This window comes from Trachemys scripta, chromosome 7 (genome assembly GCF_013100865.1).
Source record: "Trachemys scripta elegans isolate TJP31775 chromosome 7, CAS_Tse_1.0, whole genome shotgun sequence".
NCBI lineage: Eukaryota > Metazoa > Chordata > Testudines > Emydidae > Trachemys > Trachemys scripta.
This window is the reverse complement of record NC_048304.1, coordinates 53,796,854-53,820,994: the sequence shown is the minus strand read 5'-3', so window position 1 is coordinate 53,820,994 and position 24,141 is coordinate 53,796,854. Positions and strand designations below refer to the sequence as shown.

General features: G+C 41.0%; 1 protein-coding gene across 14 annotated transcripts in view; it reads left to right on the top strand.

The window, feature by feature from the left end:
• The window catches only part of PPP3CB (protein phosphatase 3 catalytic subunit beta), a 131,160-nt gene that overhangs the window by 51,408 nt on the left and 55,611 nt on the right, over positions 1–24,141 (top strand). For 10 of the 14 annotated variants that reach the window (XR_004646460.1, XR_004646462.1, XR_004646459.1 and 7 more), the window contains exons 9-12: positions 1,758–1,883; positions 13,203–13,280; positions 16,185–16,269; positions 17,185–17,282. Coding sequence is in view for 10 of the 14 variants with exons in the window: in XM_034775685.1 (XP_034631576.1) it covers positions 1,758–1,883; positions 13,203–13,280; positions 16,185–16,269; positions 17,185–17,282 (387 nt within the window). In the remaining 4 variants the exon portion in view is untranslated. Of the gene's footprint in view, positions 1–1,757; positions 1,884–13,202; positions 13,281–16,184; positions 16,270–17,184; positions 17,283–18,997; positions 22,250–24,141 lie in introns of those variants that run through there. The other 4 variants (XM_034775681.1, XM_034775679.1, XM_034775676.1 and 1 more) reach the window with 2 other exon arrangements.

Here is a 24,141-nt window from a genome sequence, read left to right as displayed (position 1 = left end):
GACTTTGTGTCCATGACCGAACATTCAAAAATAAGTGCTATCCATTCAGAGATTATCTAAGTGGATCTCCACCTGTATTCAACAGTTACCCAAACACACAATACAGAACCTCCTGAGGACATCAGATCCCATTCCACACGTGCTCTATCGACCTCAATAGCATTTCTAAACAATGTGCCTATAATAGACATATGTAGAGTGGCTACTTGGGCCTCTGTCCATACATTTACTGATCATTATGCAGTCATTCAAGGCCCGATGCCATAATTGGCCTAACTGTACTCGCCTCTACAATGCAAGCAAACCCAAAGTCCCTCCTAACCTCTGAGGGGCACTGCTCTACAGTCACCTGAAGTGGAGCATCACTCAAAGAAGAGAGGGGTACTCACCTTGTTCAGTAACTGAGGTTCTTCGAGATGTGTTCCCCTGTGGGTGCTTCACTACCCATCCTCCTCCCCTCTACTTTGGAGTTGGCAGTAAGGACTTTACGGTAGAGAAGGAACTGGAGGGATCGGGCTGTGCGCACGCTAGATGAAGCACCAACGGCACTGCGAGACATCTACTGCGCACGTATGACCTGCATGGACACTGCTACTGTAAATCTCTATGAAAATAGCGTAGCTGAAATCGACTTATCTTAGATTGAATTAAAATTACGTACTTTGCGTCCTTGCGGCGCTGGATCAAAGGCCGCGGCTCCCCCGTCGACTTTGCTTCCGCCTCTCACACTGCTGGAGTTCAGCAGTCGACGGGAGAGCGATCGGGGATCGATTTATCGCGTCTACACTACACGAGATAAATCGATCCCCGATAGATTGAGATCGCCGGGTAGTGTAGACGTACCCTGATACTTGAAATGGAGCACCCACAGGGGGACACATCTTGAAGAACCTCATTTAATGTATAAGTTGAGTAACCCTCTCATACAGATTGTTACACCCACTGAGTGCTTTCCAAACGGGCTGGGTTGCTCTGTGCTCTGAGCAGTTCACAATCTAAAATACAAGCTGAGAAATAGAGGTTAGGGGCCGTGGAACAGTAGTAGACAATTTATATACAAGTCAGCTCAATTCGTGGCAAGCCACGCTGCAGAAGTAAGCTTTTAAATGTGGGCAGGGAAGAGACCATGCAGATGAGCTGTGGGATGTAGTACCATACATGGGCGGCTGTGTGGAAGGAGGCATGGAAATGTTTGTGGGAGAAGCTAAAACAGCGGGACAAAGTTGGAGGCAGGTGGAGAGCAGCCTGTGGTTTGGCAAGGCATTGTAAGTAAGGAGGGGACAGAGTTAGGCAAAGCTTTGAAGGTGATGAAAAGAAACTGAAATTTGATTGTGAATGTGTAGCCAGTAGTCCGTTGATTAAAATATGGGATAATAAAAAATTTGGAGCCAGTTATACTGTTGTTTTGAGTTGGATGTTTGTGACAATACCTGCAATGGCACTTTTAGTAGTTTTTCCTCTCTGTGTCCATTATTAAGTTAAGTGTCAGTGCAATTTTGTATTTTCCTTAAAATGTACCTTTTTTTAAATTGCAACATAGTGATTTTTCATATAACAAAGCTCTCTGTTAGAAATATGTTCCATTATAATCATGAGTAAAGGATCATAGAGTGTCTCTTGCATATATTTTTACATAAGGTGTAATATAACTGTAAATGTGGGAAAAGATAATTGAATCTTCCTGATGATTTTGTTTTTATTATACTTAGTGCTAAGGATAAAAATTCTTGCCTTAATTTCTAAATGTTGTTTTGCAGCTGCTGTGTTAAAATATGAAAATAATGTGATGAATATTCGACAGTTCAATTGTTCTCCGCATCCTTATTGGTTACCAAATTTTATGGATGTCTTTACGTGGTCATTGCCATTTGTTGGAGAAAAAGGTAGAAACTATGCTGTACAAGCAAACTGTATTTGTGTTTTGTGTGGATGTTGCAGGTTTATATTTACATGAGAGAAATTAAGTGTATGATTTCTCTTAAGGGACTATGTTAATCATTGCCACCTACTCCTTTGTTTGTCTCAATAGGGTGCAGACTTGTGAACATTTGTCCCAAAAGACCTTTTGCAAGGTTGTGTAACTCCCCATGTGAAAGTGCTGTAACATGTCCATGAAGGATGGTAATCTGGGACATGAGGTAGTCTACAGCTATTGGTTCTCTGTTCCCCCTGCTTTTGGCTGAGGTAGCTTGATTTTTGTCTGACGGAGCAGAGGAGGGAATGGAGAGGTTTAGAAGAGATGAAGGCGCTTGTCTGCATAGTTTAATGAAAATCCCCTTCTTTCTGAAGTATATCTCTGAATCAACACACAATTTCAATAAAACTGTTTCCACTCTACAGAATAATGTTACACTTTCCTAATCTTAATGATGTAGAATTCTTAAATATTGTCTAGTTATGATGGATGTTCTTTTAACATTCTACAATGCCCAGAAGATTTACCTTTGATGAAGGGCAATTTATATATAATTGTTCTCCTAAAATACAATTTAATAGATATCCCCGTTCTACCCCCTCCCTCCAGAGATGGTAATTTTAAATTTAGGACAATTGGGCTCCAGGTAGGTTTAAGTAAAAAGCAAAGCAGTCGTGGTTGGACATTAGGTTGTCCTATTTAAAGTCCCACCGATATATGCTATAGTTGGTGAAGGGGTTGTAGAAAGCTCTTCAAATGTATCTGAAAAGTACTCTTGAGACCAGTTGCATAAATGCAGGTTTGGGTTAATATTACCTTCTGAGAGAAATTACAATCAGATGGTTTAGGCTTTTTTTTAATATGCTCAGTGTATGTAACAAATTACTTTATGGATTTCAAATAAAAGAATGAATAAGAGTTGGAAAGAGTTTTCTGTTCATATGTAACTACCTGATGAAATCTAAATGTCAAGACTCATCAGTTTATATAGTGATCTTTTGGACATTTAATTGATTATTAAGTACAATAAATGTATAATTCTTATATATAGTTTGTAGGACATGTAAGTGGTGGCAGCTGCTCATGAAAATGTGGATTATTTTTAATCTTTCAGTGTTTATTTGGGATATTACTTGATTTTGCTTACTTGAGAGGCTGGTAATTAGATAAGCTTGCTGTTAAAAGAGAATTTTTTTGTTCAGCCAGCATATGCTCACTGCTGCAACCACAGTGCAAGTTAGTAAAGGCCTTTGTATTTTCTTTCTGTTGGCTTTCAGAAATGCACACACTTTGACATTTTAACCAAAGGTTAAATCTGGCTTTGCCAATTGAAAGAAATTTACAGCAAAATCCATTTTAAATTATCATAGGGTTTGTGAAAAAACAAAAGCATGGTCCATTGCCTTTCTATTCAGGTAGATACATTTTGTGTACTTGTAAAATTGAGTTTCATTCAGACCATAATTAAAGTTGAGAAAATGCCAAAATATAAATTATCCCCATTTTACTGTTGACTGATCATTCTGAATTCTTGATATAGAAAAACACTGTTTAAAGAAGCATTTTTAATTTAAAATCCTTTTAAATATTACATTTAAGAAGCCATATACTTGGTTTTGGCTGGCTGATATTGCTTTTGGGGCTGTCCATTCTTCAGTCAGGAGACCCAAATCAGGATCACTTTTGGGGTTCTTGCCCACAGGCTTTGTTACCCAGGGTTTTCAAAACCCAGAGCACTGATAACTGTTTCTTTCCAGGCAGCGTAAGGAATAAATCAGTGGGGACACAGCTCCTCCATCTGATAAATGATTGATACAAACAAGAGTACTTTTATCTAAAACTACTCATTATTAGGTCTCAAGCCACACACACACAGGGTGTGTCTACACTATGAAATTAGTTCGAATTTATAGAAGCCGGTTTTATAGAAATCGGTTGTATACAGCCAATTGTGTGTCCCCCCCCACATAAAATGCTCTAAGTGCTCTAGTCGGCGGACCGCGTCCACAGTACCGAGGCTAGCATCGACTTCCGGAGCATTGCACTATGGGTAGCTATCCCACAGCTATCCCACAGTTCCTGCAGTCTCCGCCGCCCATTATTCTGGGTTGAGATCCCAATGCCCGGATGATGCAAAACAGTGTCACGGGAGGTTCTGGGTACATGTCGTCAGGCCCCTCCCCCTCCGTCACAGCAACGGCAGACAATAGATTCGTGCCTTTTTACCTGGGTTACCTGTGCAGACAACATACCACGGCAAGCATGGAGCCTGCTCAACTCCCCGTCACCATATGTCATCTAGGTGCCGGCAGACGTGGGACTGAATTGCTACGCAGCAGCAGCTAACTGCCTTTTGGCGGTAGACGGTGCAGTAGACTGGTATCCTTCATCGGCGATCTGGGTGCTGGCAGCCGTGGGGCTGGCAGCCGTGGGGCTGCATTGCACCAGCCCCTTGCCTTTTGGCAGTAGATGGTGTATTACGACTGGTAACCGTCCTATTACAAGTTGGGTCATCGCACATTAGCAGAATCTTCCCTGAGCAGCAGATTGTGCAATAGGCCTGAAGGCCATCGTAATACACTAACTGCCAAGCGCCCAGTATTTGCTGCCAAGCACCCCGAAAGATGCCGAGGGCTATCAGTCACGCTGCACCGTCGTCTTAAGATGTAAAAAATAGATTTGCTTTGTATTCATTTGCTTCCCCCTCCCTCCGTCAAATCAACGGCCTGCTAAACCCAGGGTTTTCAGTTTAATCTTTGGGGGGACCATTCTGTGTGTCAGTTGTTTGTGTTTCTCCCTGATGCACAGCCACCGTTCTTGATTTTAATTCCCTGTACCTGTACGCCATGTCGTCACTCGGCCCGCCCTCCCTCCTTCCCCTGGTCCGTCAGATACTAGTTTCGCGCCTTTTTTCAGACCAGGCGCCATAGCTAGCACTGGGATCATGGAGCCCGCTCAGATCACCGCGGCAATTATGAGCACTATGAACACCATGCGCATTGTCCTGAAGTATATGCAGAGCCAGGACATGCCAAGGCGAAACTCAGACCAGCCGAGGAGGCGATTGCAGCGCGGCGAAGAGAGTGATGAGGAAATTGACATGGACATAGACCTCTCACAAGGCACAGGCCCCAGCAATGTGGAAATCATGGTGTCACTGGGGCAGGTTCATGGCGTGGAACGCTGATTCTGTGCCCGGGAAACAAGCACAGACTGGTGGGACCGCATCGTGCTGCAGGTGTGGGACGATTCCCAGTGGCTGCGAAACTTTCACAGGCGTAAGGGCACTTTCATGGAACTTTGTGACTTGCTTTCCCCTGCCCTGAAACGCCAGGATACTAGGATGAGAGCAGCCCTCACAGTTGAGAAGCGAGTGGCGATAGCCCTGTGGAAGCTTGCAACGCCAGACAGCTACCGGTCAGTCGGGAATCAATTTGGAGTGGGCAAATCTACGGTGGGGGCTGCTGTGATCCAAGTTGCCAGGGCAATGAAAGACCTGGTGATATCAAGGGTAGTGACTCTGGGCAACGTGCAGGCAATAGTGGATGGTTTTGCTGAAATGGGATTCCCAAACTGTGGTGGGGCCATAGATGGAACCCATATCCCTATCTTGGCACTGGAGCACCAAGCCACCGACTAAATAAACCGCAAGGGGTACTTTTCAATGCTGCTGCAAGCCCTGGTGGATCACAAGGGACGTTTCACCAACATCAACGTGGGATGGCCGGGAAAGGTACATGATGCTTGCGTCTTCAGGATCTCTGGTCTGTTTCGAAAGCTGGAGGAAGGGACTTTCTTCCCGGACCAGAAAGTAACCGTTGGGGATGTTGAAATGCCTATCGTGATCCTTGGGGACCCAGCCTACCCCTTAATGCCATGGCTCATGAAGCCGTACATAGGCAGCCTGGACCGGAGTCAGGACCTGTTCAACTATAGGCTGAGCAAGTGCCGAATGGTGGTGGAATGTGCATTTGGACGTTTAAAAGCGCGCTGGCGCAGCTTACTGACTCACTCAGACCTCAGCGAAAAGAATATCCCCATTGTTATTGCTGCTTGCTGTGCGCTCCACAATATCTGTGAGAGTAAGGGGGAGACATTTCTGGCGGGGTGGGAGGTTGAGGCAACTCGCCTGGCCGCTGATTACGCGCAGCCAGACACCAGGGCGGTTAGAAGAGCACAGCAGGGCGCGGTGCGCATCAGAGAAGCTTTGAAAACGAGTTTTGTGACTGGCCAGGCTACTGTGTGAAACTTCTGTTTGTTTCTCCTTGATGAACCCTCCAAACCCCCCCCCCCCCCCCCCCCCCCCCCCCCCTCCCCTCTACCCCCCTGCCCCCCAACCCCCCCCCCCCCCCCCCCCCTCCCCTCCCGCTTGCAGAGGCAATAAAGTCATTGTTTTTTCACATTCATGCATTCTTTATTAGTTCCTCACAGAAGTAGGGGGATAATTGCCAAGGTAGCCTGGGATGGGTGGGGGAGGAGGGATGGAAAAGGACACACTGCATTTTAAAACTTTAACTCTTATTGAAGGCCAGCCTTCTGATGCTTGGGCGATCATCTGGGGTGGAGTGACTGGGTGGCCGGAGGCCCCCCCACCGTGTTCTTGGGTGTCTGGGTGAGGAGGCTATGGAACTTGGGGAGGAGGGCTGTTGGTTAAACAGGGGCTGTAGCGGCGGTCTCTGCTCCTGCTGCCTTTCCTGCAGCTCAACCATACGCTGGAGCATATCAGTTTGATGCTCCAGCAGACGGAGCATTGACTCTTGCCGTCTGTCTGCAAGCTGACGCCACCTATCATCTTCAGCCCGCCACTTGCTCTTTTCATCCCGCCATTCAGCCTGCCACCTCTCCTCTCGTTCATATTGTGCTTTACTCATGTCTGACATTGACTGCCTCCACGCATTCTGCTGTGCTCTATCAGCGTGGGAGGACATCTGGAGCTCCGTGAACATATTGTCCCGCGTCCTCCGTTTCTCTTTTTAATGTTCACTAGCCTTTGCGAAGGAGAAACATTTGCAGCTGGTGGAGGAGACGGGAGAGGTGGTTAAAAAAGACACATTTTAGAGGACAATGGGTACACTCTTTCATTACAAGGTCGCATTTTTCCTCTGCCTGCCGGTTTGGTATGAGAGATCACTCACGCAGTGCCCCAGGCAACATATTTCGGCTTGCAGGCAGCCATGGTAAGCCACAGTCTTTTGGCTTTTTTAACCTTCTTAACATGCGGGAAAGGTTTCAAACAGCAGCGCATTTCCCATATCAAGGATGAATTGGGTTGGCCATTTAAAGTGGGTTTTCAATGTAAAAGGAGGGGCTGCGGTTTCCGGGTTAACATGCGGCACAAACCCAAGTAAACCACCCCCCCCACACATACACACGATTCTCTGGGATGATCACTTCACCCCTCCCCCCACCGCGTGCTTAACAGCGGGGAACATTTCTGTTCAGAAGAGCAGGAACGGGCACCTCTGAATGTCCCCCTTAATAAAATCACCCCATTTCAACCAGGTGATCGTGAATGATATCACTCTCCTGAGGATAACAAAGAGAGATAAGGAATGGATATTGTCCGCATGCCAGCAAACACCGGGACCATACGCTGCCATGCTTTGTTATGCAATGATTCCAGACTACGTGCTACTGGCCTGGCGTGGTAAAGTGTCCTACCATGGCGGACGGGATAAGGCAGCCCTCCCCAGAAACCTTTTGCAAAGGCTTTGGGAGTACATGAAGGAGAGCTTTCTGGAGATGTCCCTGGAGGATTTCCGCTCCATCCCCATACACGTTAACAGACTTTTCCAGTAGATGTACTGGCCGCGATTGCCAGGGCAAATTAATCATTAAACACGCTTGCTTTTAAACCATGTGTAATATTTACAAATATTTACAAAGGTACACTCACCAGAGGTCTCCTGTGTGCCCTGAGGGTCTTGGGTGAGTTCGGGGGTTACTTGTTCCAGGTCCAGGGTCACAAACATATCCTGGCTGTTGGGGAAACCGGTTTCTCCGCTTCCTTGCTGCTGTGAGCTACCTACAGTACCTCCATCCTCATCTTCCTCGTTCCCCGAACTGTCTTCCCTGTGTATTTCTCCATTGATGGAGTCATAGTACACGGTTGGGGTAGTGGAGGCTGCACCCCCTAGAATGGCATGCAGCTCCACGTAGAAGCGGCAAGTTTGCGGCTCTGCCCCGGACCTTCCATTTGCTTCTCTGGCTTTGTGGTAAGCTTGCCGTAGCTCCTTAACTTTCACGCGGCACTGCTGTATGTCCCTGTGCCCCGGTCCTTCATGGCCTTGGAGACCTTTTCTAATACTTTGCCATTTCTTTTACTGCTACGGAGTTCAGCTAGCACTGATTCATCTCCCCATATGGCGAGCAGATCCCATACCTCCCGTTCGGTCCATGCTGGAGCTCTTTTGCGATCCTGGGACTCCATCACGGTTACCTGTGCTGATGAGCTCTGCGTGGTCACCTGTGCTCTCCACGCTGGGCAAACAGGAAATGAAATTCAAACGTTCGCGGGTCTTTTCCTGTCTACCTGGTTAGTGCATCTGAGTTGAGAGCGCTGTCCAGAGCGGTCACAATGAAGCACTGTGGGATAGCTCCCAGAGGCCAATAACGTCAAATTCCGTCCACACTACCCCAATTCCGACCCGCGAAGGCCGATTTTATCGCTAATCCCCTCGTCGAAGGTGGTGTAAAGAAACCGGTTTAAAGGGCCCTTTAAGTCGAAAGAAAGGGGTTCGTTGTGTGGACGTGTCCAGGCTTAATTCGATTTAACGCTGCTAAGGTCGACCTAAACCCGTAGTGTAGACCAGGCCACACACGCTGTAGCAGCTGGTTCAGAGCATACTAAACCTTTATATTTATCAAAGTCTGAGGTGGTTTTTAGGAATTAACAGTCAGGCTTCCGAGGGCCCTCCTTCCCTCCACCTGCTGAGGAGTTTTGGTGTCCTCGGACTACTTCCAAATGAATCCTTTTGCCTAAGCTTTTATAGCTAACTTAAATAAAGCACATAACTCATAGCGACTACTAGTGGATCACCGTAGTAAACCCTGATGGATCACCAATTCTCCTAGTTTCAGCAAACTACTCATTTCTTATCAAAGTATTTCTATTCTTAACAACAATAAAATTTGTCTCAGACACCTAAATCCAAGGTCGTCTGTCCAAACATTCCTTCCATTTTGATTAGCAGAACTGCAGACATGCAGCTGCCTGGCCTTGCTCCTGGGCCTAAAATTATTCCTAGCTACGTGATGATTGATTTTCAGCTAGCCATGACTGAACACACAAAATAGCTCACTGCTGCAGTACTGTCACGTTCTGGGGTAACATGCAGGAATGTCAGATTCTGTGTTACAGCTTTGTAGAGCAGGATGTTGTAATAGTTGTGCTATTATACTTGAGCCCTGCTGCTAGTTCATCTGTTTTAATGTAACCGATGGCATTTTTAAAAAAAAAGCTAAACTCTCCCCAATCTGGATATTTCAAAGTGTTTGTGTGCTTCTAAATAATGCATAGAAAATGTCTCTCTCCCCATACATGCACTCACTTATGCATACCTCACCATTGATGTGTAAGGATATACAGAAAAAGGTATGAGAATTTAATGAGGTTTATGATAACTTTAAAAAAAATTACATGAGGAGTGGTAGTACATCTTTGTGTTGAATTGTAGAGGATTTTTGGGTCAGGGAATGTCTTTTTATAAAATGTGTAAACATTGGGCTCTCTGAATATTTTAAAAATATAATAATGGGAAACCCTGATGCGGAAAATCAAACTTTCTTTATCAGTTTTTAACTGACTCTTGCCTTAAATTATTAGCTCAGGATTTTGCATATTTAATATGCCTAAAGTAGTGTAATGTTGTTTAAATTTACTTTTAAAATCTGTCAGAGGAGTTTACATGTCTCTTGTCTCACAGGAACAAAATGTGGAAATTCTGGACTATGAGTCCTTGTCATTTAAAGGACTTCTGTTGTATGAGAGTATAATATATCTTATGTTACAAAGTGCCAAGCACATTGTAGACACTTTGCAAATAACAGTAAATAATGCTGTAATTTCTCTAATACGTATTTGTTGATGTACAATTACATTGCACTCTTATTTAGGAAATATATTACTTATTTTCCTTTTATGCTGCCTTCTACATATATGTGGAAGTAATGGTTGACTATATGTGTAATTTCATATTTTACATATAATGCACATATTTAGAGCTTAAAATTCACTTTTTTAAACAGCAGTGAAACATTTATAAATATGCATTAGGGGAATATTTTTAGAGCGATTGGTAAAACTATTCAGTTCTTAAAAAGACTGACAACTTTACTTGGCATCAAAATATAACTGTTTAATTATACTTCCACAACGTGTTTCCTTTTAAAACTATTTGCATTGGCAAAAGTTAAAAATTGAAGAGACTTGTACATTTTTATACATGAAGCTATGTCCCCATACTCTTTCAGAGTGCAGGTTCAGAGCTTTGTTGTAGTGAAGTTGTGTGTGTTTGTTTTTTTAACTGGCAATAGAATGACAGATTTAAAGAAAAAATAACTACCAAGAATCTAGTGAATTGTCACACTTTGGACCAGGCTCTCTCTAAATCTCAAGGCCAGATCCTCAGTTGTGTAAATTAGCATAATGCCAGTTTGCCAATAAACTGGCTGGGCATCTGGACCTCTCTATCTTTGACCCTGATAATGTGTGTTCTCAGTTATACCACTAGTACAATTTGAGGCATATGACAAGCATTTCTCAACTCCCCCACTCACTGACTCAAGAAAGTTGGGAGGTTAGATGTGGGAGAATAATAATTCATTGACCATTACTTTCGTCTTAAATTTCTTGCAAACTGTCAAGCCATTCTGTTTACAAATATATTTGAGGAGACAAGGTGGGTGAGGTAATACCTTTTATTGGACCAACTTCTGGTGGTGAGAAAGACAAGCTTTCAAGCTAGGCAGAGCTCTTCTTCAGGTCTCATTGCCTTTCCCAGAGCCTCACAGCTGATCAAACTGATAGTTTAGCGTAAATAGCACAGATCTGTTTGATCTTGTACTTAGCTGTAATGCTCTGGGAAAGGCACTCAGACCTGAAGAAGAACTCTGTGTAGCTCGAAAGCTTGTCTCTCTCTCCATCAAAAGTTGGTCCAATAAAAGGCATTACCTCATCCACTTTGTCTCTCTAATATCCTGGGACTGATATGGCTACAACAACACTGCATGCAAACATGTTTGACTTTTGACAAATGAACTTTCTGTACTGTTGAGATTCTTTTAATGAGAGCACCTACTACCAGGTTAAAGATTGTGTTTTTGTTTGTTGCTCATTAGATTGTCTTGGTTGAGAAAATAAAGTTTGCAGTTGTAGAATTTGTATAAGGGGATTTCTCTTTAGGTTAGTCTACACTTCACAATGCCTTTAGAGGAGTGTACAGTCCTACATTACGTGCAGAGCTAGCACGGGTATAAATAGAAGTCTAGGCAGTGAGGCGCTGCTCAGGCAAGTAGAGTAAGGACATACCTGAATCCTGTGAGTATGAATGTACCCAGATATGTATGCTGCTCACCCAAACAGTGTGCCCCTGCTTCACCTTACACTGCTATTTTTAGCAGTGTAGTGCCTTTCTGCTAGGTCTTTTCCCATTGCAGGGTAAGACTCCAGCAGTGGGGAAAGGCTGTGGCAGCTCCCTGCTGCTGCTGCTGCCACAGCCTTTCCCCAATGCAGGGAAAGGCGCCTGGAGTGGTGAGCTACCAGAGCTGCTTCTTACTACAGGGAAAGGTTCCAGCAGTTCCCTGTGGTGGGGAAAGACTGTGGGAGCAAAGAGCTGCCAGAGATTTTCCCTGCTGCAGAGAAACATCCCAGCAGAGGGGAAAGGCTTGGGTAGGGTGACTAGATGAGGGGAAGAATGGGGGGGGAGGGTTGCCCACCAGCAAAGGAAAAAAAAAAAAAAAAGCCTAGTTCTGCCCCAGCTGAGCAAAAAGAGTTTATCAGGACGTCTGGTCACCCTAGGTAGGGGGGAGGCAGTGGGGAAAGGCTCCAGCAACTCCTTTCTGCTGAGCCTTTCCCTGTTGTCTTCCTTCTGCCCTAGTACCTTTCACTGACGTGTAGCTACACACTGCAGTGTGGGTGCAGCCTGATTTTTGCTGCTGAATGTAGTTACACATACCCTATGCACTGCTGCTAGCATTGTGCAGTGTAGATGTAGCCTTTGTTTGCTAAGTAGTCAGCGAAGCACCACGTGAAATTATTCGATTTAGCTTGGCCCCATTAGATAGTACAGTTATAAGTGCTAGAGAGATCCCTAAGATGATTTGTCATTTTATTAATATAGGGTATTCCAAATTCATATGAAGTGTTCCCCATATACTTTAAAGATTATTTGAAAATCTGATTTAAACTTTTTTTCTCCTCTGTGTGCCTTCACTAAATACTTTGAAAGATTCACAGTTTTCTTTTTTTTTTTTTTCCTTGTCATCTGTACACTTGCATGGAATTACAACATACCTTCCTAAAAGAGTAACCTAATTGGAGCAGATTCACAACTTTTTACATTAAGGACACTCTTTTCGAGCACATGCAAGGGGTGGTCCATCATGCTTTATAATAGGGCAAGGTGTTTTTGCATGTAGTGTCCATTTATTTTTCAGTTGATATAAATATTATATTGGCATTTATCCATGTCACAAATGTAAATAATATTTTTAAATATTGGGTTCCATTTCCCCCACTGGTTTTCTCTCTCATCCCTTCTCTGTTGCACCATGTTATGGTTAATCGGGGAGACTGGAAAGCTCATCCTCCAAAGGCTGCATTTAGAGCCACCTTTTTTTTTTTTTAATGATACTAGCTAACTGCTCAAAATTTAGTCTGAATTGATCAGCTTTTGTACAAATACAGCTTAGAGTTTATTGGTTTTTCATCAGATTCAAGATTGCTTGTATGTAGAAATATCATTACTTATGAAATGAGATCCTTTCTAAAAAGAACTAATTCCCATGGGTGTGGGAAAAGAGGGAAGTCTGTGATGCTATTCCAGCACTCTGTCTTTGGACAGTGGTGTTACCTTAGCATCATATTTTGTTACGTTTCATTCCAGGAATATACACATTATGAAAAATGTCTCTGTCTGGGAGAGTAGATTGCTGAGCTGAAAAAATACATACTGGGGTGTGAAATTTTGTCAGCCATAAGTGCAGACAATTTGTTAAACCTCACATATGAATTAATATATGTAGCAGTGTATAGTTGGTTAATTCATTTTTATTCTTTTCAACACAGTAACAGAAATGTTGGTGAATGTTTTGAGCATTTGCTCTGATGATGAATTAATGACAGAGGGAGAAGATCAATTTGACGGTAAGGTCACCTTTGTATCTAAAGTACTATATTTTCATGGAAACGTTTCTATAGTAGTGGTTGAGACTTTGACCAGTTGTATTATATGTTGGATATTTTTTTATTGTCTTTAGGGTTTTTTCTTTTCTTTAGATAGTATTTTTATATTTGTAATATAATATAATCTTGTTAAATAATATTATTTAGTGTACTGTTCAACAAAACATCTTCAAAAATTCCTAGAACTTACTTTACCCGAAGAGTACAGTTGATTTGATACTACACTTGGATAAACAGCAATTGTTATATACCTTTCTTGACACTTTCTCTGTTTTTTGGGGCTTCAGAATTTAATCCTTACTTATTATATTCAAAACAATAACAAAGAAATTGTACTGTAGTAAAAGCTGTATGTTCAGGTCTTGAAGGTTTTGATTATCTGTATGAGCTACCTGAACTTTCCTGGCATTTATGTTGTTGCCAGAAATGTGAAAATTAAAAATACAGCCTTAGGTCTTGAGCTTACAAACACTTAAACATACAGTGTTACTCACATGAGTAATCCTGTCGCATTTGGGGCGGGGTAGGGGTGGAATATTCATATGCTTAAGCGATTATTTCATTCTCTAAAATGACAGGGTTTCACTTAGTTTCTCCAGCAGAGACTTACTCAGCATTTATTCAGTATGCTCCCTCTTTTGGTACAGTAGTTGAACTATTTCCTAATTTTGATTGTTTTTATATTTTTATCTCATCTCCTTTAACAGTTTCTTTGCTTGGTCTATTCTATCTTCTCTTCATAAATAGATTCTCCAAATAGTTGACAAATTTTCCTTGCTTATCAGAATTGTAAAATGTATCCAACATTTTCCACTTTTTATTCAACTAATTTAAGTGTAGCAATTTTTCGTTTCCTTCACTTTTCTTTTCCAAATTCATTCTTTATTAGTACTGCCAGGTAAAATATCTTGTGGTTTTTTTAAATTTGTCTCGCTCACTTTTTTTCTCCATTGTTCACTTCTTTTTTTTCTCCACTCTCTATCTGAAGTACAATTCTCATATGGCAATAAAAAAGGTACAGACCAGACAGAATAGTAATGTTTTGAAATATGACTTCATAGATCCATAGTATGAATGTTACTAGTACAGAACACATTTATATACTGAGAGATGTAGAATTTTTGTTTTACTATCAGTCTGTTAAAAATATTTATAAAGATTTGTATTTGTGTAATCAGAAGTCCTATTCCAAGACATTTGTCTTTCTGTGCATGAAAATATTTCTCCTTTCTTCCATTCCTCTTTTTTATAGAATTTCATTCTTTTATCTCTTTCTAATATTTTATCTTTGGACCTGCATGTGTAGGGAGCATTCACCTTTGTCTTGTTTTTTATAATGATTTTTATTGTAAACATTTAACTTCAAAATTGTGCATGAAATATGTTTAGAAAATGTTCCAAAATCTTGTTTATATAGTACGTTTAGCATCTTCTAATTAGTTTTAGATGGAAAAAAGTGATATGTATGCTGTGCAGTTTTATAGAGGTGTCGATATAATAGTTGAAAATGGATCTATTAACTTAACTCTATAGTAGCTAACAAACATTTTTCCAAATCCCAAACTGTAGACATTTTTGTTCAGAAATATTTTTCTGATTGTGTGATCATTTGGTCAACAAAATATTTGAGGTCTGTACAAATTCTGTCATTCGAAGGAAATATTTTTAATAATAATGAACTCATCAGTTTCATGTGATATTTATAATGGTTATGTGAATCTCTGGGAGAATAATAATATTGCTGAATGTGTTTCAGATTAATAATTGTATTGCACTTGGAAGGTGTGGAATATATAATATGGCATTCCAAGTTCACCCTCCGCCTTTTGACCTGCTTTGCTGGGACGCAACATATGGTTATGTCTCCATGTATCGGAGTGTGGATGGTTTCTTCCCCAGATGACTGAATATTCGGAGGAGACTTTTGAAGTGTCCATAGTTTTAATGGTGTTGATTGGTCTCTGGCTGATCTCTCCATTTGAGGGTCAGCAAGGGAAAGAAAAAATTAGTTGTGGGGCCTTCCTTCTGCCCACAGTAAACTAAACCAAAATAAATGGTAGGGATGAGGAGGGAGCTCCTGCGCTGTAGCAGATCAAAAGGAGGCAGTGATGGCCCTCCTTTTCCCACTCCAAAGCCTCTTTGGTAATTTTTGTTTGCATTTATTTCTTTCCCAGCCAGTCTGTCTCTCTCTTTTGTGGAACATGCAGCATTTATTCCAGTCCTTTGGTAATGGTAATTCCTGCAAATGATGCAACTTTACAAGCGAGAATAGATAGTCCCTAGAATTGGGAGGTAAAGGAGTCCTCACATATTCCAGCTGACTCTGCAACCGTCTGCCACTGAACTCTTTGGTTTTGTTTTGAGAAAGAGAGAGAGAGAGAGTGTGTGTGTGTGTGTGTGTGTTTTGCAAGCCTATGCAGAAAGGCTGTCTACCCTTGGTTAGTACAGTCTGCCAAAGAATCAGTACCAGAACAGTGACCTTTTGTGTCTTGTACATATCAGCTGCCGCTATGTTGTGCTGGTAGGGCTAGTAATTGATTCAGGTGTCAGTGAAGAATTTAGTAATAGAAAAGCCATGAGAATGAAACGTGATAGTTGTGAAGGTTACAATATCAGTGGTTTTGATGATGATGATAACTGGATTCACTTGAGGTTTTTTTCTTTTTGTGGATGAGGCATTGGTTTTACTGGCTCCTTTAGGTGAGCAAGGCCAGTTTTATAATCAGCACACACTTAAATGTTTTGGGTGTTGGACTTCTCTTAGGAGAGTTGTTGAATTTACAAAATTGTACTGAATTAATGCATTTTTATAGAATTGTGGCCCTCTCTTCATGAGCTTGAGACCTTCTTTTATTCCATTGAAAGTAGGTACAGCTGCAGCACGAAAAGAAATAATCAGAAACAAAATACGTGCAATTGGCAAGATGGCAAGAGTCTTCTCTGTTCTGAGGTAATTACACATTTTGTCTCTCCCCAGTAACCCTGTTATATTGGAAGAGAAAAATCTAATCCAGGCCATTGGATGTGAAGTGTTCTTCATGCAGATCCATAAGCAATAGCTTAGTTAAAATTCTGGCTTCACAAGTTGTTTTAAAAGATTGCTGGTGTTGGGGTATTTGGAGAGAAAATTTTTTTATTTTGAAAGTTGCCTTTGAGACCTAGAAAAAGTAGAGCATGTCTCTCTTTAATCAAACAGCTAATCACTGTGTCCTAATTACAGATGTCTGTCTGTCTGTACCTTATGAACAGATATTGAAATGACAGTTGTATAACAAAGGGGATTGGGGCTGGTTAGGAAAATGTCACGAAGCTCAGGACTATTCTGTTACAGATTTTAACACCGTACACTTCTGTAGCTGCTTAGGATTCGGGCATAATCAATTTTACTCCAAAACGTGCTTTTGCCCCAAAAACAACATAGGTCAAATAGGTATTATTTTTCAAACTTGACTCCCTCCCTCCCTCCCTCCCCCCCCCCCACTTACAGAATCTGTGGGCCAGACTTTGAGCCACTTGATCACACTGATGAGCTGTTACTCTTAAGAGTAGTTTAATTAAAACCAATAAGACCACTCAGGTAAAAAAGGGGAAAGCAGTCTGACCCATAATTATTTTGCATATATATTAAGTTCTAGACAGAGGAAAAGACTAGTATCTAGCAGATAATTTCTTCCCCAGGTTGGAAAGTTTGCCAATAGTTAATCCTTTGAAGTTTGAGCTGTGTTAAATCTTGACATGGATAAAACATAGCAAAAATATATTTTTCCTTATTTTATTTAAATTCTTATTTAAGTGGCTTTATAGGTTTTTTTTTTTTTTTTTTTTTTTTTTTTTTTTAAATATTATTGCTTTTCTTCCACCATAGGGAGGAGAGTGAAAGTGTGCTGACACTCAAGGGTTTGACTCCCACTGGAATGTTACCTAGTGGAGTGTTGGCCGGAGGACGACAGACTCTGCAAAGTGGTAATGATGTTATGCAACTTGCTGTGCCTCAGATGGACTGGGCCACATCTCACTCTTTTGCTAACACTACACATAATGCATGCAGGGAATTTCTAATGCTTTTCAGTTCTTGTCTTAGCGGCTGAGATAAGCATAGTGTTATATGCTAATCAGGCAATGTGAAATGGATACCTAACCAGGGTATAAAACTAAAAGCAAATATTTAGTAGTGTTAGACCAGTCTGAGCTTCCTTAATTTAAAAATTTTCAGGTGGCACAAGTGTCTCAGATGTGGGGTGACTGTATAGAGCTGATAATGGAATTTAGAGTAATTTGGTTATTACATTACAAAAAGTGCAATGTAATTCTTCATTTTTACTTGTCCACTTTTCATTTAAACAGTTTTATTACAGATATGTTACTAGTTTTAATTGGTAAATGTCAAATACTTTTTTGATGCTAGTATTAACAAACAGATGCAGGCTGCTGAGCTTCATTTTTCACTTCATTGACAGATTGAAATGTGCTGCGTTTTGTACCCTGGTAATTAATGCCAAAGTTTGTTCTCTATGTTGTTTGTCAAATGTTCTATGTATAATTGACTTCCCTGAATTGTCCTTGTAATATGCTGTTTCCTTCCTCTGCAGATGTAGCTGCTTTCTTAGATCTGTTTGTCTCTCTCTAGGTATAGCTGTATGTCTGTATAAGTGTTAAAATTAAACCACTTTCCCAGATATTTGTCTGTCTCTTGATGTAGACGCAACGGTGTAGCACCTTGTTTTTGAGGCTTGCTGCATTTGCTGCTGCACATTGTCTGTGCATTTTGAAGATTAATGTAATTGAAAATATTCAGTAATTGTTATAAAATCAGTTGAGAATAAAGGGATTGAATTTAAATCTTGTAAATAAGTCAAAATCAAAGGGTGTTTATTAAGTATGAATATATTTTTGCATGAAAATAAAAAGAACTCTACACAAAATATACCTGTAATCTGATTCATTGAATATTTTTGTAAAAGTTGATTTATTTTTTGTTTAAACATGGAATCAACTTTTCAGAAGACCTCTACAGATTAACTAGGCATAAGAGAAATGTTATGAAACTCTTACAAAATGTGTCAGAAGGGTGAAGTCCAAATTTATGTTCATTGTGGTGGATAATTAAAATATCAGGTTGGAAACTGGACTTCACACGTGCAGCACTCTTAAGCATAAATTACTTGAATGCATTCCAACTTTCTGTCTTGGGCATTTGTATAGTACCAAAGACTATCTGGGCACTGATTTCTAGCAGTATTGAAAGATTTTGATATATAAACAAACACATTTTTACACGATCTGTATTCCAAGAGTAGCTGCTTTTGTCATTTTGAAATTTAAATACTTACAAAGAAAAATTCAGAAATTTCAAATCAGGTTTTTTAAAACCTTTTACTGAACTTTCAATTAATTTATCAGAGCTCTTTAATAGTTTTTAAATATAAAAGTCACATTTTTTAAAATAACTTTTTGATGGGTTCATGATGTCTACAAGTTAAGTTTCTATGTTCTATTTATGTATGTGATTGTTTTGTGAATGTTGTCTATAACTAATGGTGTCTGTTCCTCAATCCATCCAGAGCATTCCAAAAGAATACATCATAGTTTCAGTTTGTATTTTTGTTGTTTAGTGAGATACTCTGTTGGGTTTTTTTTTAAATTGTCTGTGCTCTAATTTTCTCTCCCTCGTTTCCCAGTTTTTCTTCATATTGCATTATAAACACCAGAGAGAGGATCAAACTGACTAGAAAAACATGTTTTGTTAACATAACACATGCAACATATTACCACTAGAGGAGAAAGCTGGACATTTGGAAAGTATGCAAAGGGGAAGGGAGGGTTTGGGTGTGTGTGTTTTTTTTTCACTGACTCCAGAATGCTTTATTGCGGTATTCCTTGATACACTGAATCAATACATTAGCTATTTCATTCTTGTTTCACTGTTTCAAAATAATCCAATTGTTAACTTTTCTTAAAATGTAATTTAGTTCTTACTGATCAACATGAACCAATTTATTTAGATTTTTATCTTGTACTAACTATGTATGCATCTTTTAAACAGAACCTATTAAAGATTTTAAATATAAATACAACACAGTTTCCAAACTACAAAAGGAAAAGTTCTGAAGTAAAACAACTATAATACAAACCTCACTAATTTACACTTTGTTAAATCATTGCAAAATTGGTGAACTCTGCACTTCTTGGCAAATATTTATTAGCCAATGTTATAGTGAGGTTTCACATTGAAAAGATTTCATTATTTTTAAAAAATATTCTGTATTTACCAGTATAGTATGAAATGTCATAAATAATTACAGCTAAACTACATTTTAGAAAATAAATGAACAAAGCCTATTTTGTGATGTATAATCCTTGCTTTTCTATTGTTTTTTGTTCACTTGCTAGTTCACAAAATTCAGTAATGATCAATGGGTTTCCCAGTCACTGATGCTAATTAGCGAAGTTCTCTTGTGTTGATAATTGGAAAAATCATCTGTTTGCATCTGTATGCATTGTCAAAGCTCAATCTGCTTCCACTGGTAGTTTTTATTTTAGTGGGGTTGTATGTGGTTCAAGTGATTTGGGCTGAAACTTTTTTTATGAAAATAGATAGTGTATCCAGATATATTTGTAAAATTAATATTTACTTTAAGTACAAACACAGATATAAATAAACCAAAGTAAGCATTTTGAATTGGAGCTTCAGAAATGTAATTTGGACCCAACTTCAGATTTTTGGCAAGAAATACCTACAATCAGAACTGTTTCATTTTGAGATCAAACAAAAACTGGGCACAACAGTCCTTAAAGGAACAATAAACTCTGTACTAAGTTATTAGAAGAGACTATGATGTTTAAAACAAAACAAAACAGATGATATTAGTACCTGTCAATGTACAGCTATACCTGAAATAATTTGTTCAGAGTTGGCCCCTTGGGGAAGAGCTGATTGTCTGGGATAGAATGCAGCATAGGGCACCTAAAATGATACCCAGTCTAAAGTATCTAAATTGTGAGGAAGGGTTAAACTGATTCTCTTTGCAAAATAAAAGAGACCGAGGTGTAACAACATAAATTCTAAGCATCATGTAAAGGGGTATAGTCAATAGACATATATTTATTGCTGATAAGAGCAGAGGAAACAACCTGAAAATTAGAGTAAATTGGGAATACCAGCATAATTATATCACACAAAAGGAAGTGAGCATATTAACCACTTGAAAACACCTGGATTCATTTCTGGAGGAGGGGTTCAGAGGAATTCAAGGTTGTTGGTACTGAGAGAAATTGTTAAAAGGGAAGGTATTTGGGCAATATTGCCTTTGTTTGTAACAATTATTATTTGAAGTGGAGTTAAGCATTTAATAGTATATTGCTTACATGAGCAAATTCAGGCAACTTTATTTCACTTGTGCTTCATTACTTTAATAATGCTGTAAGATATAACTTTTCTAATGCCGTTTATTCAACGCAATGAAGTTGTCACCATTTATTTGAATTAGGGCTGTCAATTAACTGCCATTAACACTTGGGATTAACGCACAGCACAATTAACACGTTCATATTTTTAACACACGTTAATCGCAGACCCTCTGGGCGGGAGGGCAGCATGAGCTCCTCTGAGAAACCTGTTTGGTCAGGCGCAGTAACACAAGCCGCCACCAGAGAGCGGGAAGAGAAGAGGCTACAGAAAGTAAGGTAGTTCTCATCCCTGCCTTTTTAAAGTAAAAACAGGACGGTCAGGGGCTCGCTGGAGCGCGCCCACACAAACACCCCGCAGGGCTCACTGGAACCACCCTCCCCATGCCTCCCAGGGCTGGGGCTGACCCCCTACCCCCACCCACTCTGTGCCACCTGCGGCTGGGGCTGAATCCCATGCTGCCCGCAGCTGGGGCTGTCTCGCTGAGCTCTGCACTGCCCACGGTGGGATCTCCCCTCCCCCCCCCATCCTGAGCTCAGGGGCAGACCCCCCACCCCCGAGCCCTGTGCCATCTGCAGCTGAGGCTGATGCCTCCTTCTGTGAGCCACGTGCTGTCTGTGGCTGGGGCTGACCCTCCACCCCAAAGCCCCGTGCCACTCGGGACTGGGGCTGACCCCACCATCCCCAAGCTCCATGCCTCCCCCAGCTGAGGCTGATTTTCCCCCTCCCACCCCGAGCTCTGTGCCTCCCCCAGCTGAGGATGACTTCCCTCTCCGCCCCCCCCGAGCTCTGTGCCTCCCCCAGCTGAGGCTGACTTCCCCCTCCCCTCTCCCCCCGAGCTCTGCGCCTCCCCCGGCTGAGGTTGACACCCGCCCCCGAGCTCCGCGCCGCCCAGGGGTCAGCTCCGAAGCCAGCACTGCCTGCCAGCAGCAAATTTCTCCAATTTCCTGCTGGTGGGCTCTGCTGCCTTCAGCAGCCACCTCTCTCTACTCTGCTTTGGAGCTGGGACAAATACCCAGTTTTGGCGAAGAAGTAGGGATGGCCGGGACAGAGCTGAAAAAGGGGACTGTCCTTGCCAAAACATGACATATCACCCTAGCCATCCCGAGCCCTGTTGTTCCCGGCTGACCCGTCACTCCTGGGACCAACCCCCCTGAATCATGCCCATTTGCGCCGAGCTGGCCGCTCACTCCAAGGGTACCCCTCTGGCGAGCTCAGCCTCCCTGCACCAGCTTCTCCTGCCATGCAGTATGAGGAGTCCCTGAGGTAAAATCCACCTTCCCTTGCAAACAAGGGCTCACTCAGCTGAAGGGAGCCCTCCTAGCTTAGTAAAAGGAGGCAAGCCCAGTACCAGAAACCACCCTTCCAGAAGCAGCAGCAAGACACCTCCCTCACCCTCCTCCTGCACAAGTTATTGCTTACTCCCCCCTCCTCGTCCTCCCCCAACATGGAATGCTTGTTTGTCTGAGTAATTGGCTGAACAAGAAGTAGGACTGAGTGGACTTGTAGGCTCTAAAGTTTTATTTTATTGTTAAGTGCAGTTATTCTTTTTTACGTAATTCTACATTTGTAAGTTCAACTTTCATGATAAAGAGACTGTACTTCAATGAGGTGAATTGAAATTTCTTTTTTACAGTGCAGGTGTTCGTAATAAATATAAAGTGAGCAGTGTACACTTTGTATTCTGTGTTATAATTGAAATCAATATATTTGAAAATGTAGAAAACATCCAAAAATATTTAAATAAATGGTATTCTATTATTGTTTAACAGCGCGATTAATCGCAATTAATTTTTTAATCGCTTGACAGCACAAATTTGAATGGGAGTTAGCATTCTGATTAACTGAGGTCCTGATTCAGCAAGAAACTTAAGCACATGCCTAACTTTAAGCTTGTGAGTAGTCCCAGTGAAATCAGTTGGTCTGATCAAGTACTTTGGTGATCTTAGCTCTTGGATACCACTCTGATCGTTACTTAGAGGAATGGAAAGATACTTTTTTATTGGCCTAGGTGTTGCATCAGCGCTGACTTTTTATCAAGAGGGGAGTCTTAGAACTGCAGAAGATATAAAATATCATGCCACCTGTCCTTGAATGTCCCCACTTAAAATCCCCAGTGAAGCTAACTGAGAATTTTGCTTCAATAAGGATTTCAGAGTTGGATCTATTAATATGCTGTGGTTCTGTTGCTAGGTGTATCGGGGTTTATTAAGGATTTCACTTGTAACTTAGCCCTGGTCTACACTGGGGAGGGGAAATCTATCTAAGTTATGCAACTTCAGCTATGTGAATAACATAGCTGAAGTCTACATACTTAGATCTACTCCCCACGGTGTCTTCACTGCGGTGAGTCGACTGCTGACCCTCCCCCGTCGACTCCGGCTGCGCCTTTCAGCCTGGTGGAGTACAGGAGAGCACTCGGGGGTTAATTTATCACGTCTAGACTAGATGCGATAAATCGACCCCCGCTGGATCGATCGCTGCCCGCCGATCCGGTGGGTAGTATTAGACATACCTTTAGAGAATCTGAGTAAAAATTTTACAAATTGTTTTTATTGTGTTGTATTTTAAAAGCAATTATGTTTTCTAATCAGTTTGTTCCTTTATGCTCAGTGTAACAAACTGCCTTTCTTATTTCAAATCAATTATATATATCCTGAGATCTCTCTGGAATAACGGGGAAGTAGAATTAATTAGGTAATAGGTTTTGAAATCTGTACATATGACAAAACTACATAATTTACAGAGGCGAAGCAGTATCTATGATCTTTTAAGAAAAAGATTGAAAACAAAGGCATCATGGGTAACAAGAATGATGAAGAGAGGTTTAGTGCTGTATTTATGTGGCAAACTGGCAGAATAAAAAGATAAGAAGGAATTTTATGTTTGGTTAGCTTTTAAGATATTCCTGAAAGTAATTTAATTTTTGCTGTTTGGGAACGAAACATTTTTTTTGGTCATAAACATGGAAAATAACCATTCACACAAGTGGCTCTAATCCTGAGATATCTTCTCTTTGCATTTGAGGACAGGAAGCTTTTTGTAACTCTAAATATAAAGGTTGTAAAAGTACTGTATTATGCATACAAGGTATTAATACAGATGACTGTAGAAATTGTAATTATTTGTAAACTATGATTTTAAATCATAATGTAGGTAATATATATATATATTTGTTTTCTATTTACTTTCTTATTCAAATTATACTTCACTAATTTAAAGAATTCTGAAAATCTGTTCTGATAGAATCACAAATTAATCATTTCTGTCTTGCTTCCCCAAGATTTACTTTAATACCTATTTTCATTCCAATTTCTTTTTTGTTAAGAATCCATTTAGCAAACAAGTTGTTAGCACTGTGTAAACCGTCCGTTGAATGGAGAAACTTCTTAAACTTCTGGGTGCCACATTTCAGGA